Raw genomic sequence first — 15,608 nt, 5'->3', positions numbered from 1 at the left:
GGAGATATTTGCGATTAAAGGTCAAGAAAAATAAAGAGAATAATAAGAAAATTTCTGCTTCTTTTGACAATAACTTCAAAAATGTACATTTATATGTAGTGACCAATTTATCATTTAAAAGGTATTATTTTGTACTTTATGACAGAGACCGTACTTCAAAATCTTCAAAAATGGACTTATCGGTTTTTGCGAACAAACTCTTCAATGTACTAATTAGAGTAAATGCAAGAATATTCCATGAAAATTCCGATACAGCTGCCAATGGTATCAGACATCAGTAAACCCGACTATTAACGTTAAATGTTGAGTGTCTATAAAACTCGAAGCCATCCTGTCTATTGCCACCTTCCCCTTCAATAGGCACTTTCTCTCCCCCTCACCCCCTCACAAGGGTGCACATCATGAGAGCGACACCCACGAGTCATACAGCCTACAACTTATACAGCCCATGAGTCATACAGACCATGAATTCGAAACTAAGCAAACAAGGCCCACGAGGCCGACACATTAAACCCCATGTTGTATCTGTCGAACTCGTAGGCTGTTTTTACCTAGTGTCGGTCTCATGGGCTTTATTTGCCTAGTGTCGAACTCGTGGGCTGTAGGACTCGTGGGCTGTAGGACTCATGGGTGTCGGTCTTACGGGATGACACCCACAAGTCACCCGCTACCCTACAATACCCCCCTCTGGTCCACTCGGCGCTTTCGCAGGGTCCAGTCCTAGCTGTTTCATCATGACGGCCATCTCGAACAGGTAATCATAGCACTCGCACCTGTCATGGAAAAGTGAGAGGTATTTGATGAAAGTTGAGATTTAACCCTTTTGGCATGCACCTTAAGGATTCCTGCTCTTTCAAACTCTACATTCCCTGCAGCAAACATGTTAATGTTCACATAGTTTTGAATATTCACATGTATCTGTGCAAATAAAGTAACTTGAAGAGTGGAGTTACACTGGGACTATGCGAATAAGAAAGATTTAACATTTTCAGTCATCATTATTTCTACTACCAAAAGAAATAAATTAATTTACACAATCATAATATGAATGTGATAGCAAAATAAACAGAATTATATACATAGTTACTTTCAAAACATACCATGCTCAAAAGGACTACTCCACAGAGCAGAGAATCTCTTGATATTATCATATGTGTACTTGGATCTACACAATGCCTTGATTTAATGCAAGTGTTGATACTTCAAGCTTTGTAATTTGCTTCTGTTACATGCATGGATAGAACCGCAAATCATGATGTATACGTTACGAAATGTTTTAAGTGGGACTGATATTCTGTTAACAATTTGTAGATAGTTTCAAAACATACCATGCTCAAAAGGACTACTCCACAGAGCAGAGAATCCCTCGCTATCATTGTACATGTATTTGTACTTGGATCTACACAATGCCTTGATTCAATGAAAGTGTTGAAACAGTACTTCAAGCTTTGTAAATTGTTTCAAAGGTTACATGCATGGATCGAACCGCAAATCATTATGTATACGCTACGAAATACTTGAAGTGAGACAGCTCTTCTGTTTCGACCGGTTGACAATTGTAGATACAGTTTCAAAACATACCATGCTCAAAAGGACCACTCCACAGAGCAGAGAATCTCTTGATATTATTATATGTGTACTTGGATCAAAACAATGCCTTGATTTAATGCAAGTGCTGATACTTAAAGCTTTGAAATTTGCTTCTATTACACGGATAGAACCGCAAATTTAATCATTATGCATACGCTACCCCGGACGCTACGAAATGCTTTGAATGGGACTCCACTTCTGCTTCAACTGGTTGACAATGTGAAGATAGTTTCAATGTTCAAAACACGCGATGCTAAGAAGGACCACTGTGCAGCGCAGACACTGGAGCAATGCCAGTATGAAAACACGGAAACATTCCAGGCTATACAGTATGTCCCTCCCCCCCCCACCCCCCCCCCCCCAAAAAAAAACAACAATCATACTTTCGCATTGATAACACCCAATATGATTAAACTGTTTAAATGCTACTTCAGAGTCCTAAAATACGACATCTTAGCTCTATTTTGCAGAAAACCCCATTCAATTCGGTTAAGCAGTCACAGAGAAATGTGGATTGTTGTAAAGCATGTCATGAGTCTGATTCATCCAAGTTTAGCACTTCGATGCTCTTGTGTGGGAATACAATAGACAGAACTTGGAGGGAAAAGATTTCTGACGTCCTCTACAAAACTCCTCATTTCTCTTTGACCACTGAAGCATATCGAATGGGATTTTCTGTAAGATGTGGGCAACGAGTTATAGTTTCATACCCTGAATTTGTATTTAGATTGATTCACTATTTTTTTCATGCCTCCGCCACGAAGTGGTGCCGGAGGCATAATGTTTTCAGGTTATCCGTCCGTCCGTCCGTCCGTCCTTCCGTCCGTAATCAATTTTGTGGACAGCGTAACTAAAAAACCGTTTGAGGTATCTTAATGAAACTAGGCATGTATATGTATGAGTGGGTGAAGTTGTGCCTATCAACTTTAAGGTGCACATGCTCAAGGTCAAAGGGCAAAAGGTCAAGGTCAAATGCTCAAAATTTCACTATTACCCCCATATCCATGCAATGCCTGAAGGTATTTTCTTGAAACTTAGTGCAGGGCCTATATATGAACTACCAAATCTCATTAAGATTCTCCAGAGATAGTTTTGAGTCACGAGGTCAAAGGTCAAAGGTCAAGGGTCAAGTCAAAAGGTTGAAATTTCATGTTTTTCTCCATATCTCGCAAATGGTTCAAGGTATCTTCGTGGAACTTAGTATATACGCATGTACTGACGGGCAGTGATTATCTATAAGGAAGTTGGGGGTCTGGGGCAAAGGTCGGGGGGGGGTAAAAGGTCAAGGTCAACTCCTCAAAATGTCACTACTTCCGTCATATCTATGCAATGCCTGAAGGACTTTTTTTTTTTAAACTTGATATGTGCATGTATTGCCCAATATATAATCTGTGGGAAGTTTCTTGCCAAAAGGTCAAAGGTCAAATTGCACTTCTTCCTCCATATCTTGAAAGTAACTCCAGATATCATCATGAACCTTATATATTTATGCATGTTCTACCTAACAGTGATTCTCTTTGGAACTTTGAGGTCAAAGGTCAAAGGTCAGGTTTAGATATTAATATTTTACCATTTGATACCGAAATTACACTTTTTCTCCATACCTTGAAAATCACTCAATGCATAAACTTATAAAAGGGTCGAAAGTCCAGTAAAAATCCTCAATTCCCCAAATATGTGCACTCTGACATTTTAATCATTCATCCAATTGAACCTAGATCTAGGAAAGTGAACATTCAGCACATTTTTGGCAAACCTGTCATTTTAATATTTTGCCAATTATGTGGAACTGTTATCACACATTGTCAAGACATTGTACTAAAGACCTATAAGGAGAACAATGCGTTATGGCGGAGGCATACCAGTCGCCGTAGCAACATTTCTAGTTTTAATATCAATGCGGAGGGTCCAGCTGTATTTTTTTTTTTTTTTTTTGGGGGGGGGGGGGGGACATACGGTATAGGTTGTGTAACACAAACTTCTCTTTGAGTGTTGTTTGGCAAAGAAAACCCCATGACGTTTTTCTCACTATACAAAATCCCTGGCACACTATTGTGTATGAGATTTAAGTGTAATGAGATTTAGTTTTTCTCCGTCTCAAAAACAAAACTTTTAAATGGAATGATACGGAGGATAACGTCTAAATCTACTAGTAATTCATTCAGTTTTCTTGTCAAAGTACTACCTTTAACAGTGGCGGGTCCAGAGGGGATTTTTTTTTGTATAAACAAAAGAAATGAAAAGAAACAAACGGGGGGGGGGGTGCGCCTCCCCTTTAATTTTGCAAAGTCGCCTCCCCTTTACGGAATTCCTGGATCCGCCCTTGTTTGAGGAACTCTTGTTCAAAAAAAATTCTTGATTATGAGAGCGCACATACAAGCGACTTTCGTTATAATGAAGTCCTCCGGACTGGCGGTTTCATAAAGTACATAATGATTTTAGGTCCTGAATTTTTGCTTCGTTGTATCGCGAATTTCGTTACTATCGTGTTCATTAAATCAACAGCGTGCAATGCATTGCAAATATGGGCGAATATGAGTAGTACATGGGGGGGGGGGGGGGGAGAGATATCGTCAATTACATTGTCTTTGCCTTTTGCCACGTTTCTCCCCACACGTAAACGCCGTGCCGTCTAACGAGAACCGCGCATGTGTCTGGATACTCTTCCATTGCCTTCTCTAATGAACCCTGGGAGAGAAAAGGCAGATATGACAGTAATGACAATGATGATGATGATGATGATGATAACAATAATAATAATAATAATAGTAGTAATAATAATAATAATAATAATGATAATGATAATAATAATAATAATAATAATGATAATGATAATGATAATAATAATAATAATAATAATAATAAACATAATACTAATAACAAAAATAGTAATGATGATAAGAATATTATTATTACTATTATTATTGTCGTTATGAATAATATTATTGATATGGTTATTATTTTAATTATCATTATGACAATATGATATGACAACAATGACGATAATAACATTAATTAGTTTTTATATAGCAAATTTCAGACATGTTAAGAATTTAATTACGCTACATATGACAAGACCTGATGCTGTTTTATCATAAAGCATTATAGACGAGTCCAGTCACCATGAAACGGTCACAGGCAGAAGATGAATTATGACTATAATAGTGACAACAATGGCATTTATATCAGTCACTGTACTAATACTAATATTAACGTTATAAATGCTAACACTAAAATTGATAGGAGCCTACTACTGTTTTGCTACTACTACCAATAATAATGATGATGATGATGATAAGAACAATAATAATGATAATAATAATAATAATAATAATAATAATAATAATAATAATAATACCAATAATAATTGTATGTTTACACATACTTATTTGTAAAATGATATACAGACATTTCTCATGTGTACCGAGCACAATATGTCGCTCCACCACTTCCAACCTCTCGTACCGGTATAAACCTGGTTCAAAGAGCAAAGGCCGCCCTTTATGAGTGGATGAAATGGCTAAGGTCTTTTGTATTGCGATTGTAGATAATCCCCAGGCAATGCCATTCTATTAAAGTGAGAAGACACTTTGATACCTATTCATTCAGGGCTTTTGGTATACATTATTTTTTTCTCCCTTTAGTGCACCTAAAATATGTGAAAGCTTATTGATAAGGTGGGCACTTTGAGTAATGGCCTTCAAAGTGTGACCTCCACTAACCAGACGAGATCACTGGACTACCACCGAAGACTTCTCAATACAGTCCAACCTCTCCTATCCAGACATGACGGGACCGGCGCTAATTCGGATAAGGGATTTGGCCGGATATTGGAGACTCAATGTTTGATACACGCAGCTGCCGAAGGACGATCGCCTGGTCCGTGCCCTGATTTAATAAAAAGTTTTAGTTTTCTGTCCACGGTCTGGCGGCAATTTCGGGGTAGTACCAACGTACATGCTATTTAGATAAAAATTAGATATTAATGTACATTGTATACTGATTATGTTGAGAACAACATGTAATCTATGTGAGTTTGTGTGGGAACTTTGTTTGAGCTTGAAATCTTCCTTTTCCCATAATTATTAGATTTAAAAAAGAAATCACGCAGAGATCGCATCCGGATAATAGAATGATCCGGATAAAGGGAGGCCGGATAGGAGATCAGAGGTCGGACTGCCTATACAGTACTTCTTTTCAGATTCGTCATCGGAGTTTGAAAATCCCCGAAAGTATGGTTCTTCCTCGGAAAGACAGAGGAACCAAATTCCCAGGGCCCGACAGAAGAATGAAACATAAAGCAAAGCAGGGTGGTGTTTCACTAAGCACTAAAATCAATCCTTTGTTCAATTCAACAGATCTTAGGGACAACTTTGGGATTAATCAGTCCTCAGATGTTATTTTATTGTCTCAATAAGCCATTTTGGGATTAATATCTTGCGCCCACCTTGCACGCTCTAGAATACATCTTGAATGTCTGTGTATCCTTCCTGACTAGATCTGATTTGAATCTCTCTCAATTTTGGGTTCATTGCTTGGCTCAAAGCATTTTCAATGTTAGTGAAACAGAGCCCTGTTTCCATCACTTGATATATGGGGAAGATCCCACGGGAGAGTTCTCGTATGGACAAAGGGTGTTTTTATGTGTCTGAACGCCCGGATATTTATATTCATACGACATACTATAATAAATTCGTGTCTAAATGCTCTAGTAGTCTCAGTTCAATATGTCGTGTATTAAAGCAGGCCTACAGGCAAGGGTCATCCGCAGCTTGCGCTAGGGTTAATAGCGCGAACTTCCAAAATGAGCCAACGTCATGAAAGCAAGAAAGAAAGAAAGAAAGAAAGAAAGAAAGAAAGAAAGAAAGAAAGAAAGAAAGAAAGAAAGGAAAAAACAAAACAAAAAAACCCGCTGTGCAAAGCCGAAAGTTCGGAATGCGCAAGGGAGAGACTGACACGTATTAATGAACTTTTAATGAAACATGAAAGTGCACGAGATCTGATGCTGCCATACGATTAATATCGTATATTGGGAGGTTGTTTCTGAATTGTCTCATATCAATACGTCGCATGAAAAAACTGTAACTCGATGTGTCTGAAAAGCGCTGTTAAACCGTACCTTTAAATCCCTTTCAAACGGCGTGTTCTCCACGATCGGTACAACCAGCTCCTCGTCGTATCTGCAAAATGCCAAGAACAAAATATAGATGATAATTATAAATGGCTATAAGACCTACAAGAACATTCATCTCTATCCCTCGAGGAATATTGTCGTTGCTTCTAAATAATATGCCTATATACAAGCGAACCATGTTATAACGAGATACAATAGTTGGGACCGCGAGAATTTTCTGTTATAACCAAAAACCGTTAAAAAATGCACGCCCAAAAGATTGCTAATTATTTTCTTTCAGCCTTTCTCTGCACTATGAGCATCTATTCCTGATGGAAACCTGCGCATTACAAATGTTCATATTACATTACTATTATCATACTTATTATTATTATTATTATCAAAATTATTATCATTATTATTACCACTAATATATTCATCATCACCATTATCATTACACATTTACTTTTGACCGGATTGTCCGATTTTCGTCGAACTTCGTTGACGTGTTCAACTTTATTATCATTATTATCATTATTATTATCATTATTATTATTATTATTATTATCATTATTGTTATTGTTATTATCATTACCATTATCATATTCATCATCGTCATTATTACACATTTACTTTTAACCGGATTGTGCGATTTTCGTCGAACTTTGTTGACAAGTTCAACTGATATTGCTGCCTTCACAAAATCCACATGTTTAATTCTCCTTTAAAGGGATGGTATACAATGTAGTTTTGGTTGAAACCTGGCTTCAGGTTTCTAACTTTTTTTTTGTGAGATCATGAGAAACCTTTTATGAAATATGAAAGAGTATGTAATTCCAAGAGGAATTCAACGTTTGTTTGATGAAAATTGGTTTTGAAATGGCCGAGATATCCAAAACAAGCAATACTAATAAAAGGTGGGACCCATTTTACAAGGATCTCTTTGTTTTACATTGTTTTTGGATATCTGAGCCATTTAAAAACTGATTTTCATCAAATAAAATTTAAAATTCTTATAATGGTATGCTCTGTAACATTTCATAAGTGGTTTCTTAGCATCTTGCAAAATTGTACAAGCTCAATCCTCATATCCACCACTATACCATAACTTTAAAGGAGACCAAAACCCAAATGTGTATTGAGTGAAAGCACAATATTTGAAGACACTTTTATGATAGTTTGAAGAAAATTGGACAATCAAGCAAAAGGTTGAGAATTTGTAAAATTCAATGCCAGTATCAGGGGCGGATCCAGGAATTCCGTAAAGAGGGGGCGCGTTTACAAAATTAAATGGGGGGCGCACGTACCCCTCCCCCATTTTTTTCTTTTTATTTCTTTTGTTTCAACAAAAAATAAAGGGGGGGGGGGTGTTCGCCGGTTGCGGTCCTCCCTGGATCCGCCCCTGAGTATTGCCATCATCGACGACTACTACAGTTTCTGACGTCATTTAGTATCAAGAAAATATAAGGAGACTTCCACAATTCTTTTTTTTAATGACAAGCATACATTCCATCGACTTTTATATGTTAAGGGTAATACTACAAAGGATTGCTTGTATAATAAGAGTGTGTGTGTGTGTGTGTGTGTGCTTGCGAATATGTACACGTGGATGATTGATGATGTTGATTACCTGTAGTATCCACCTGTTCTCTCCTTCTTAATTCCCTTGATCATTTCTTGGTGCGTAATTCGGAACTCCTTTCCTTTGGAGAGTAACGTCACCAGGACTGCGTACTTGGAGTGCGTGTGAATGCAGGCCCCAGCTCCTTCAAAAGGAAGCAAATTGTTGCCGAGGAGCAGACAGCAACGCCAATTTGTAGAATATGATAATCACAATTGTAATACTTCTGGCGGCTTGTGCCATAAATCAAGTTTCGTACATGTCGACTCGCGGGTCGACTATCTCCAGAATCAGGATGCAGTGGTACTTTTAGCTTTCATCGGGGGCGTCGATCTGTTTTTAAATCTAGGGGAGGGACAAGATTTAGATATGCCCCCTCGCACGCGAGGGAAAATCTAATTGTGTATTTTCAAATCTGAAATTCAGCCATCTGGTGCACACTTGTGGTGAAATATTCGGAAATCTGTCAGTTTAAAAGTGTACACATGTACTAAGTCTATGGGAATGGACCGAGCGGGGGAGGGTGTTGGAGGCGGTATCCCCCTCTCCCACGAAGGGAGTTTTTGCATTTTCAGAATTGAAATTCAGTAATCTGGTGCATCCGTATGTTGAAATATTAGGACATTTTTTTGAAAAAAGAATCAAATAAAGCAAGAAAATTTCCACACCTCGGAAGTTATGGGGGGGGGGGGGGCAAATGGTATGTTTGCCCCCCCCCCCCCATATTTTCTTTGGGAGGGGGGGTAGTGGATCGACGCTCCTGCTTTTCATATAGAAACCATGGCTAATTCGTTACAGATAGGAAGTTATTATACATGATATGATCATACACTACATGTATTTGTTTCATGTGCATATGCCTCACCATGCTCTAAGTAGGTTGAAAAAGAGACTTCTATCATCATTATTGTAGAAACTGGACAAGTGGGAGGTTGAGTAAGTTGTCTCATTGCCATACTCAAACCATCGTGAATATCAAAGTGCCCAACTCTTGTCCCTATCTTATGATGTCATAACTGCGTTACTATCTTGTTTCGCTCTGATTGTTTTCAGTCTCATTGCAGTAAAGAGTCTTATATGCAAAAATAGTTTTCAATAAGGAAGTCAATGACAGAGCTGTTAACAAAGATTATGGTACATCATTAGAATAAAACTGACAGCACTACAATGTATACACTACATATGTCATTACTATGTACTACTTGTAGGAGTAATGATATTGATGACAAAAATGATTATAACAACAATGGAATTTGGGATGTAGAGGCTTTTTAGGGAACCATCACAAGCAGCATATAGAAGTCCCGGGAAGGTGGATTTGTAATAGTGCCAATGACAACATCAATACAATGTATGATTACTTATGATTTGATCATCATAATATTCATAGCATGAACATATTCGTAACATGATGACAATAATAATGATGAAAAACAAGCACAAAAAGTAGCTGTAATAGTAGAAGTAAGAAAAAATGGGAAAAAGACAGAGATGCTATTATCATAATAGTTTGCAATTTGATGATGATAATGTTTCTCTGGAGGAGAAAAAAGGAACAACCAAACAGGTACCTCTTAGTGTATAACAACTCATGAAGAGCGGAGTACATTGGCTCTTCTTGAGCTTCTTGGTTGGGGGCGGCAAACTAATGTCCTTGCCTTCAATATTCGTCACAAAGAGGTCTTCTGACTAAAAGCAACATAAAACAAAACAAAATATAGCAAAACAACACAAAAGTTACTGTATCACAGACAGTAACTGTTTTAATCCCATAGTCACATTTTTTTCTAAATGTCATAGAAAATTAGAAATGGGCACAGCAAAACCCTCTCATCAAAAACAGACACACGTCAATCTCTACAATAAACAAACCAGACAACGTACCTATATACAACAATATACCTGAGAGGCATGCAAATTGATGAAAACATTGATCAGTATATAATGGAAAGAGCTATGATTTACAGCATTACCTATCTATCACTACAGAAATGAAATAACTTTACTGCTAAAATAGAGAAAGAACTCTGCTATTTTAGCAAGAATGAAACCATTGCAGATTCTTGTGCAAATACTTGGATGAATATGGAATTCACTTTTAAACACCCTGTCAGCCTTTGCTTCAGACTTACTGTAAGTCTTCAGCTACAGTATTCTATCTGGGGGATTTCTCGACCTTGTTCCAAAACAGAAGTATTTTTTTTTTCTTTCAATACTGGGAAGATTTGAAAAAAAAAAAAAAAAAAAAAAAAAAAAAAAAACTCAAACAAAGACAAAAAAGAGGCAAAAATCTTTCACGTACCTGAACTCTCTCTTTTTGGACACCAGAGGGCGCTATGTAAATATCATTTCTGAAAGAAAAAGAGAAAGGGGGAAATTATATCCTTCATGGCATTTTATATGTACACAAACATAGAGCTGAAAACTTTACTGAGTTAGATATGTACAATATCATAAAGCATGAGCAAACAGGTACAAGAACTCTATAAGAGTTAGATATAATTGTATAAATCTGTTGAAATTGGGAAATGAAAATACATGTATGAACAAAATTAAACAAAGCACTGACTATTGATCCCATCTTGATATTGTACAATTAACATCTAACTTAATTGCATTTACATAAGGAATTTACACAACATTTCTACCTACATAGCACAACAAAATATCATCCTCATCGAAAGATGAAAGAAAAGTTGGATTCAAAGCATTAAATAACATACGTGTTTAAGAATTAGTTGAAAAAAAATGCATTAGTTTGTATAAAACCTGAGAAATCAGGAAATGAAAATACATGTATGAACAAAATTAGACAAAGCACTGACTATTGATCCCATCTTGATATTGTACAATTAACATCTAACTTAATTGCATTTACATAAGGAATTTACACAACATTTCTACCTACATAGCACAACAAAATATCATCCTCATCGAAAGATGAAAGAAAAGTTGGATTCAAAGCATTAAATAACATACGTGTTTAAGAATTAGTTGAAAAAAAATGCATTAGTTTGTATAAAACCTGAGAAATCAGGAAATGAAAATACATGTATGAACAAAATTAGACAAAGCACTGACTATTGATCCCATCTTGATATTGTACAATTAACATCTAACTTAATTGCATTTACATAAGGAATTTACACAACATTTCTACCTACATAGCACAACAAAATATCATCCTCATCGAAAGATGAAAGAAAAGTTGGATTCAAAGCATTAAATAACATACGTGTTTAAGAATTAGTTGAAAAAAAAAATGCATTAGTTTGTATAAAACCTGAGAAATCAGGGCCCCGTTTCATAAAAAGTTGATATCATAGCAACTCTCGCTGGAATGGCAATTGCCATGGTAATGACAAGAATGCAGCTTCCTGATTGGCTGTTGCTATGGGAAGTTGCCATTCCAAGCAAGAGTTGTCATCCTAACATCTTTTATGAAATGGTGCGCAGATGTGATGGGAAGCTCTCTGTGACAAATAAAGTGTTTTAAAACTTTACCCATGTTTGATGGATATGCCCCCTCCAGTACCAGTCACCCATCCTAGATTGTAGAACTGGACAAGTAACTCTGGAATCAGCTGACGGGGATGTTCCTAGAGTATGTAATGGAATTAGATGCTGTTGTGCATTAATTATATTTATTGCAATTTGCACAAATGCAATTTCATTTGTCACATATGAGGTATATTTCATTGTTATTACTTGTTAGTTTTGTAAATTTTGCAAATTTAACAGCTTGGGGGAAAAACCAAACTGCCTCCTGTAACACTACTGCATTGTTTTTTTGTATCCAAGGTAAGATATGTTCTTTTTCTTTTTCTTTCCAAAAAGTGGTATTTCTATGGCATTTTATGAAAGTGATCCTCAATGGTAAATTTAGCACTTGCAAATTCATATAAGAATTTGCAAAATACACTCACAATATTGATGTCCTATAAACAGTATGCAGATGTTAGTGGTTAAACTACTGTATACATATCTAACACAAACAGTATGTGAAATACTGTTTAGTTTTGAAAAAAAAACTACCAAATCATTCAATGATTATTACATTCATTTTACTACAAATTACAAAAAAATCCCCACAGTCATGAGAGAAAGTTTGGACAAACAAAGAATAAACAAATAAAGAAAACATAATCATTGCAAGTATTTGCTTCAAACTGTACTGATTTTAGCCATTCTTTTTTCATTTTTTGCACTTAATTTGTCAGAGTAAAATGCGTTGTTTCTGAGTCTCAGTTATGTGCATCACATTTATCAGTCTTAGTTGGAGCACATGCTTTTCTGGAAATCTCTACGTAATTTATGGTGTGAATTCATGCACTGAATTGGTCAGGCAAAATAATGTAGCTGGCTGTAATGAAAAGTCCAAATTTTTTAATCAATCTTAGCCCACATATGAAATAGGGGATAGCTTGACTCATGATTAATACTATGCTCTCACTTCACTAAAGTTAGTGTTGGGTTTTAACCCTGAGGTATAAATATGCATCATCAGGGATCTGCCAGTATTGGAGGCAGATCAATATAAATCTACACTTTGCAGATGACACTGGCGACAATCTAGCTGGGGTTCAAGAGGAGTAGAAGATCTAAATAGAATGTCAGGGTACAACCTCAACTACCCATGGTGTAGAGATCAATGCCCCCCCCCCCCCCAATCAAGTTACAGAGCTGTAACAGCAAACACAGTAGACACTGATACGGACATTTAAATACACTTACAGTCAGTGGTTCAAAGCTTGAAAATATGCCAAGCTTCATAATGCATTGGGGCCCATTGGGGCAATTGCTACAGACCAGGGTTCTCATCCAGAATAGAGAGGTGATTGCCACGATCACACAAACACTAGCAGCACTGATATAAAGGGCATGTTCACCAAAATTAATAATGTGTGGATGGAGCGAATGCAGCAATGTAATAATAGAACACATCATTTTTAGGGAATATCGGACGCGCGCAACACTGACTCTGTTAAAAAGTTACAAATTTTAAGTTTTTGTGCAGCCATCATTGGATGAGAAGACTACTTCAGTCTATGATGTCACATCAGGTTTACGTCAAGGAGGTACTACTAGGCGACCAGCTCATACCAGTTGGAGCCGTACCTCCTTGACCTTGGTTTGACCGAAAGATCAATCTGTATTTTATTGTCAGGGACATGTTCCACAGAGACTATATCATATGTCTGGCTTAATGGAATTCTTTCCTACACAGGAGGAGGAATGTTATAAAATTCCTCAAGACATCTGTCTTAAAATCACCTCCCCATCTCCTTGGAACAATTAGTAAGCTAGTGTCGTGTCTATATATGTAGACTACACACAACTAGAAAAGTACAACTAAGTCTACGTCCTAGTTTACTCCCTTAATTTACAAGTAAAATTTACAATAAACTATGGCTATGGGATGTGATCGCGGGAACACACATCTCTCTCGTGCTCCCAAAATTTTTTTATATTTTCTCACTGTTTACATGTTTTAAGTCACTAACTTGAGTAAACCTCATTGAAAATATTAATGACTGGCCACCTAGACCTATTCTGAATGAAAATCTGTCATTCCTGGATGCATATTTTACAATCTTTTTCTGGATGATTCGCGGGTGTTCATCAAGACTTGTGCAGCCATCGTGAAAAAGCCAACCTGGCTCAGTCCCACATATGCAATTTCTATGTTTGCATGAGACATGGCATGACAGAACGAAACTTCCAAGACAGAATGCGGTGATGTATACAGTATATGAATTATTGTTATCGACATGATTCTGTTCATGACAAGCCATCTGGAACTATTTTGTTTGATAAACAGACTTTGTTAGATGCATGCTGTCTACAAAACCAAACTTCCAAGATAAAAATGTGGTGATGACTGATACTTTTGAAAGTGGTACGTGATACTGCGATAGTGATCATGTTGATATTTGGACGCTGCAAAGGTTACAAACTCTGGAAGCATCGCTCACATCTACCAACCGCAATCTAAGCGTGCAGGCCTTTAATATAAAACCAAGACTCGTCGTCGGAGTAATATTTTTCGCTAGAGTTTCAGATCTTGATTTTCACCGACGTGAGAAATTGCTGCTTGATATTTTGTGGATTCCGCAAGCTTAACATCACTGCAGAATCCTCTCTTATCAACACAGTTTCTTCCCAAGTGTTGTTTGCATCTGGAATGGCCTTCCCACAGCTGTGGTTTCAGCTCCGTCTCTCGAGACCTTTCGGAGCAGTTTGAAACCACTTACACTCCGATAACCCTCATACTAAGGAGGGTTTTCTTTTACTTGCACCATTAAGTTTATCTTCTTGCACCAGATGTGATGTTTGTTCCTGTAGTCACACCTATAGCACCCAGTACGACAATACTCTTTGAGAGTGATGTATACTTATTGGAAGAAGAAGAAGAACAGCGACGCACAAGGCCAAGGGCATTCATTCTGCAAAATTTAATTATTTTTTTTCGTGAAAACTACGAATTCTCTCTACTTATTACTCACACATGTTAAGGGTAGTATTGTTCACTATGCTTTTTGAAAGAAAAAAAATCAAGCACTCTTTAATTTTGCCAGAAATATGAAAATATTTTCTTCATATCAATTTTGTGGTCACCCAACATCATTTTGAATGGCGTGGGACTAAGCGGTGTGTGACTTGCGTGCATACGTGGTTGGTCTCTACGCCTACGCTACGATCTTTGGCAAGAGGTGGTGGTACTTAGCTAATAGTAAAACATATTTACCTTTTTATTGTTCTCTTCCATTCCGTGAATTTTGCACAAAACAATATGTAGCAGGTCTAGAAAGAAGAGAAAAGATTGGCCTCAAATGATACGCTGAGCAGACACGTAACGTTACACGTCGATTATGCTACACCAGACTACGTGAGTAAAATTCAACAGAAGAATTTCATCATTATCAATTCAAGGATACCATACATTTGTTTGTTTGGTTTTTTTTTTCTTATAAACTATAACGCGAATCAAAGAGCTTAGTTCTTATACTCTCTACTTCTTATAAATAATCTCTAAATGCCAGTGATCATTGTATTTTTTGTTTTTCGGAAATCTTTACTCGACTTCCTTTAAACTGTTCAACAACATCGATCACATATTAAAGGCAACTAGAAAAGCACTCTGAGACTCAGTGAGAGCGCAGACCTCCGCCCAGTGGCGTATCTTGGGGGGGGGGGGGGGGGGGGGGGGGGGCAAGGGGGGCACATGCCCCGGGCGCCACTCCTTGGGGGCGCCAATAACGAAGAAACGAAAAAAAAAAAAAA

The 15,608-nt window shown here is 37.2% G+C and overlaps 1 protein-coding gene across 1 annotated transcript; it reads right to left on the bottom strand.

Moving 5' to 3' along the window:
* Positions 1-300: 300 nt before the first annotated feature.
* Positions 301-15,198, bottom strand: LOC139723982 (methylthioribulose-1-phosphate dehydratase-like). The gene is made up of 8 exons (XM_071635181.1): positions 15,073-15,198; positions 11,829-11,923; positions 10,627-10,675; positions 9,896-10,013; positions 8,334-8,469; positions 6,710-6,770; positions 4,172-4,278; positions 301-773 (listed from the first exon to the last, which is right to left on the bottom strand). The coding sequence occupies exons 1-8, from the start codon at positions 15,091-15,093 to the stop codon at positions 668-670; spliced, it is 693 nt and encodes a 230-aa protein (XP_071491282.1). The 5' UTR covers positions 15,094-15,198; the 3' UTR covers positions 301-667.
* Positions 15,199-15,608: the final 410 nt, after the last annotated feature.

The sequence above is a fragment of the Diadema antillarum genome, unplaced genomic scaffold, assembly GCF_040938485.1.
Source record: "Diadema antillarum isolate AM-2024a unplaced genomic scaffold, OU_Dant_1.0 scf00000204, whole genome shotgun sequence".
Taxonomy (NCBI): Eukaryota; Metazoa; Echinodermata; class Echinoidea; order Diadematoida; family Diadematidae; genus Diadema; species Diadema antillarum.
Note: the sequence above shows the minus strand (reverse complement) of the source record. Positions and strands in the feature narration are given on the sequence as shown.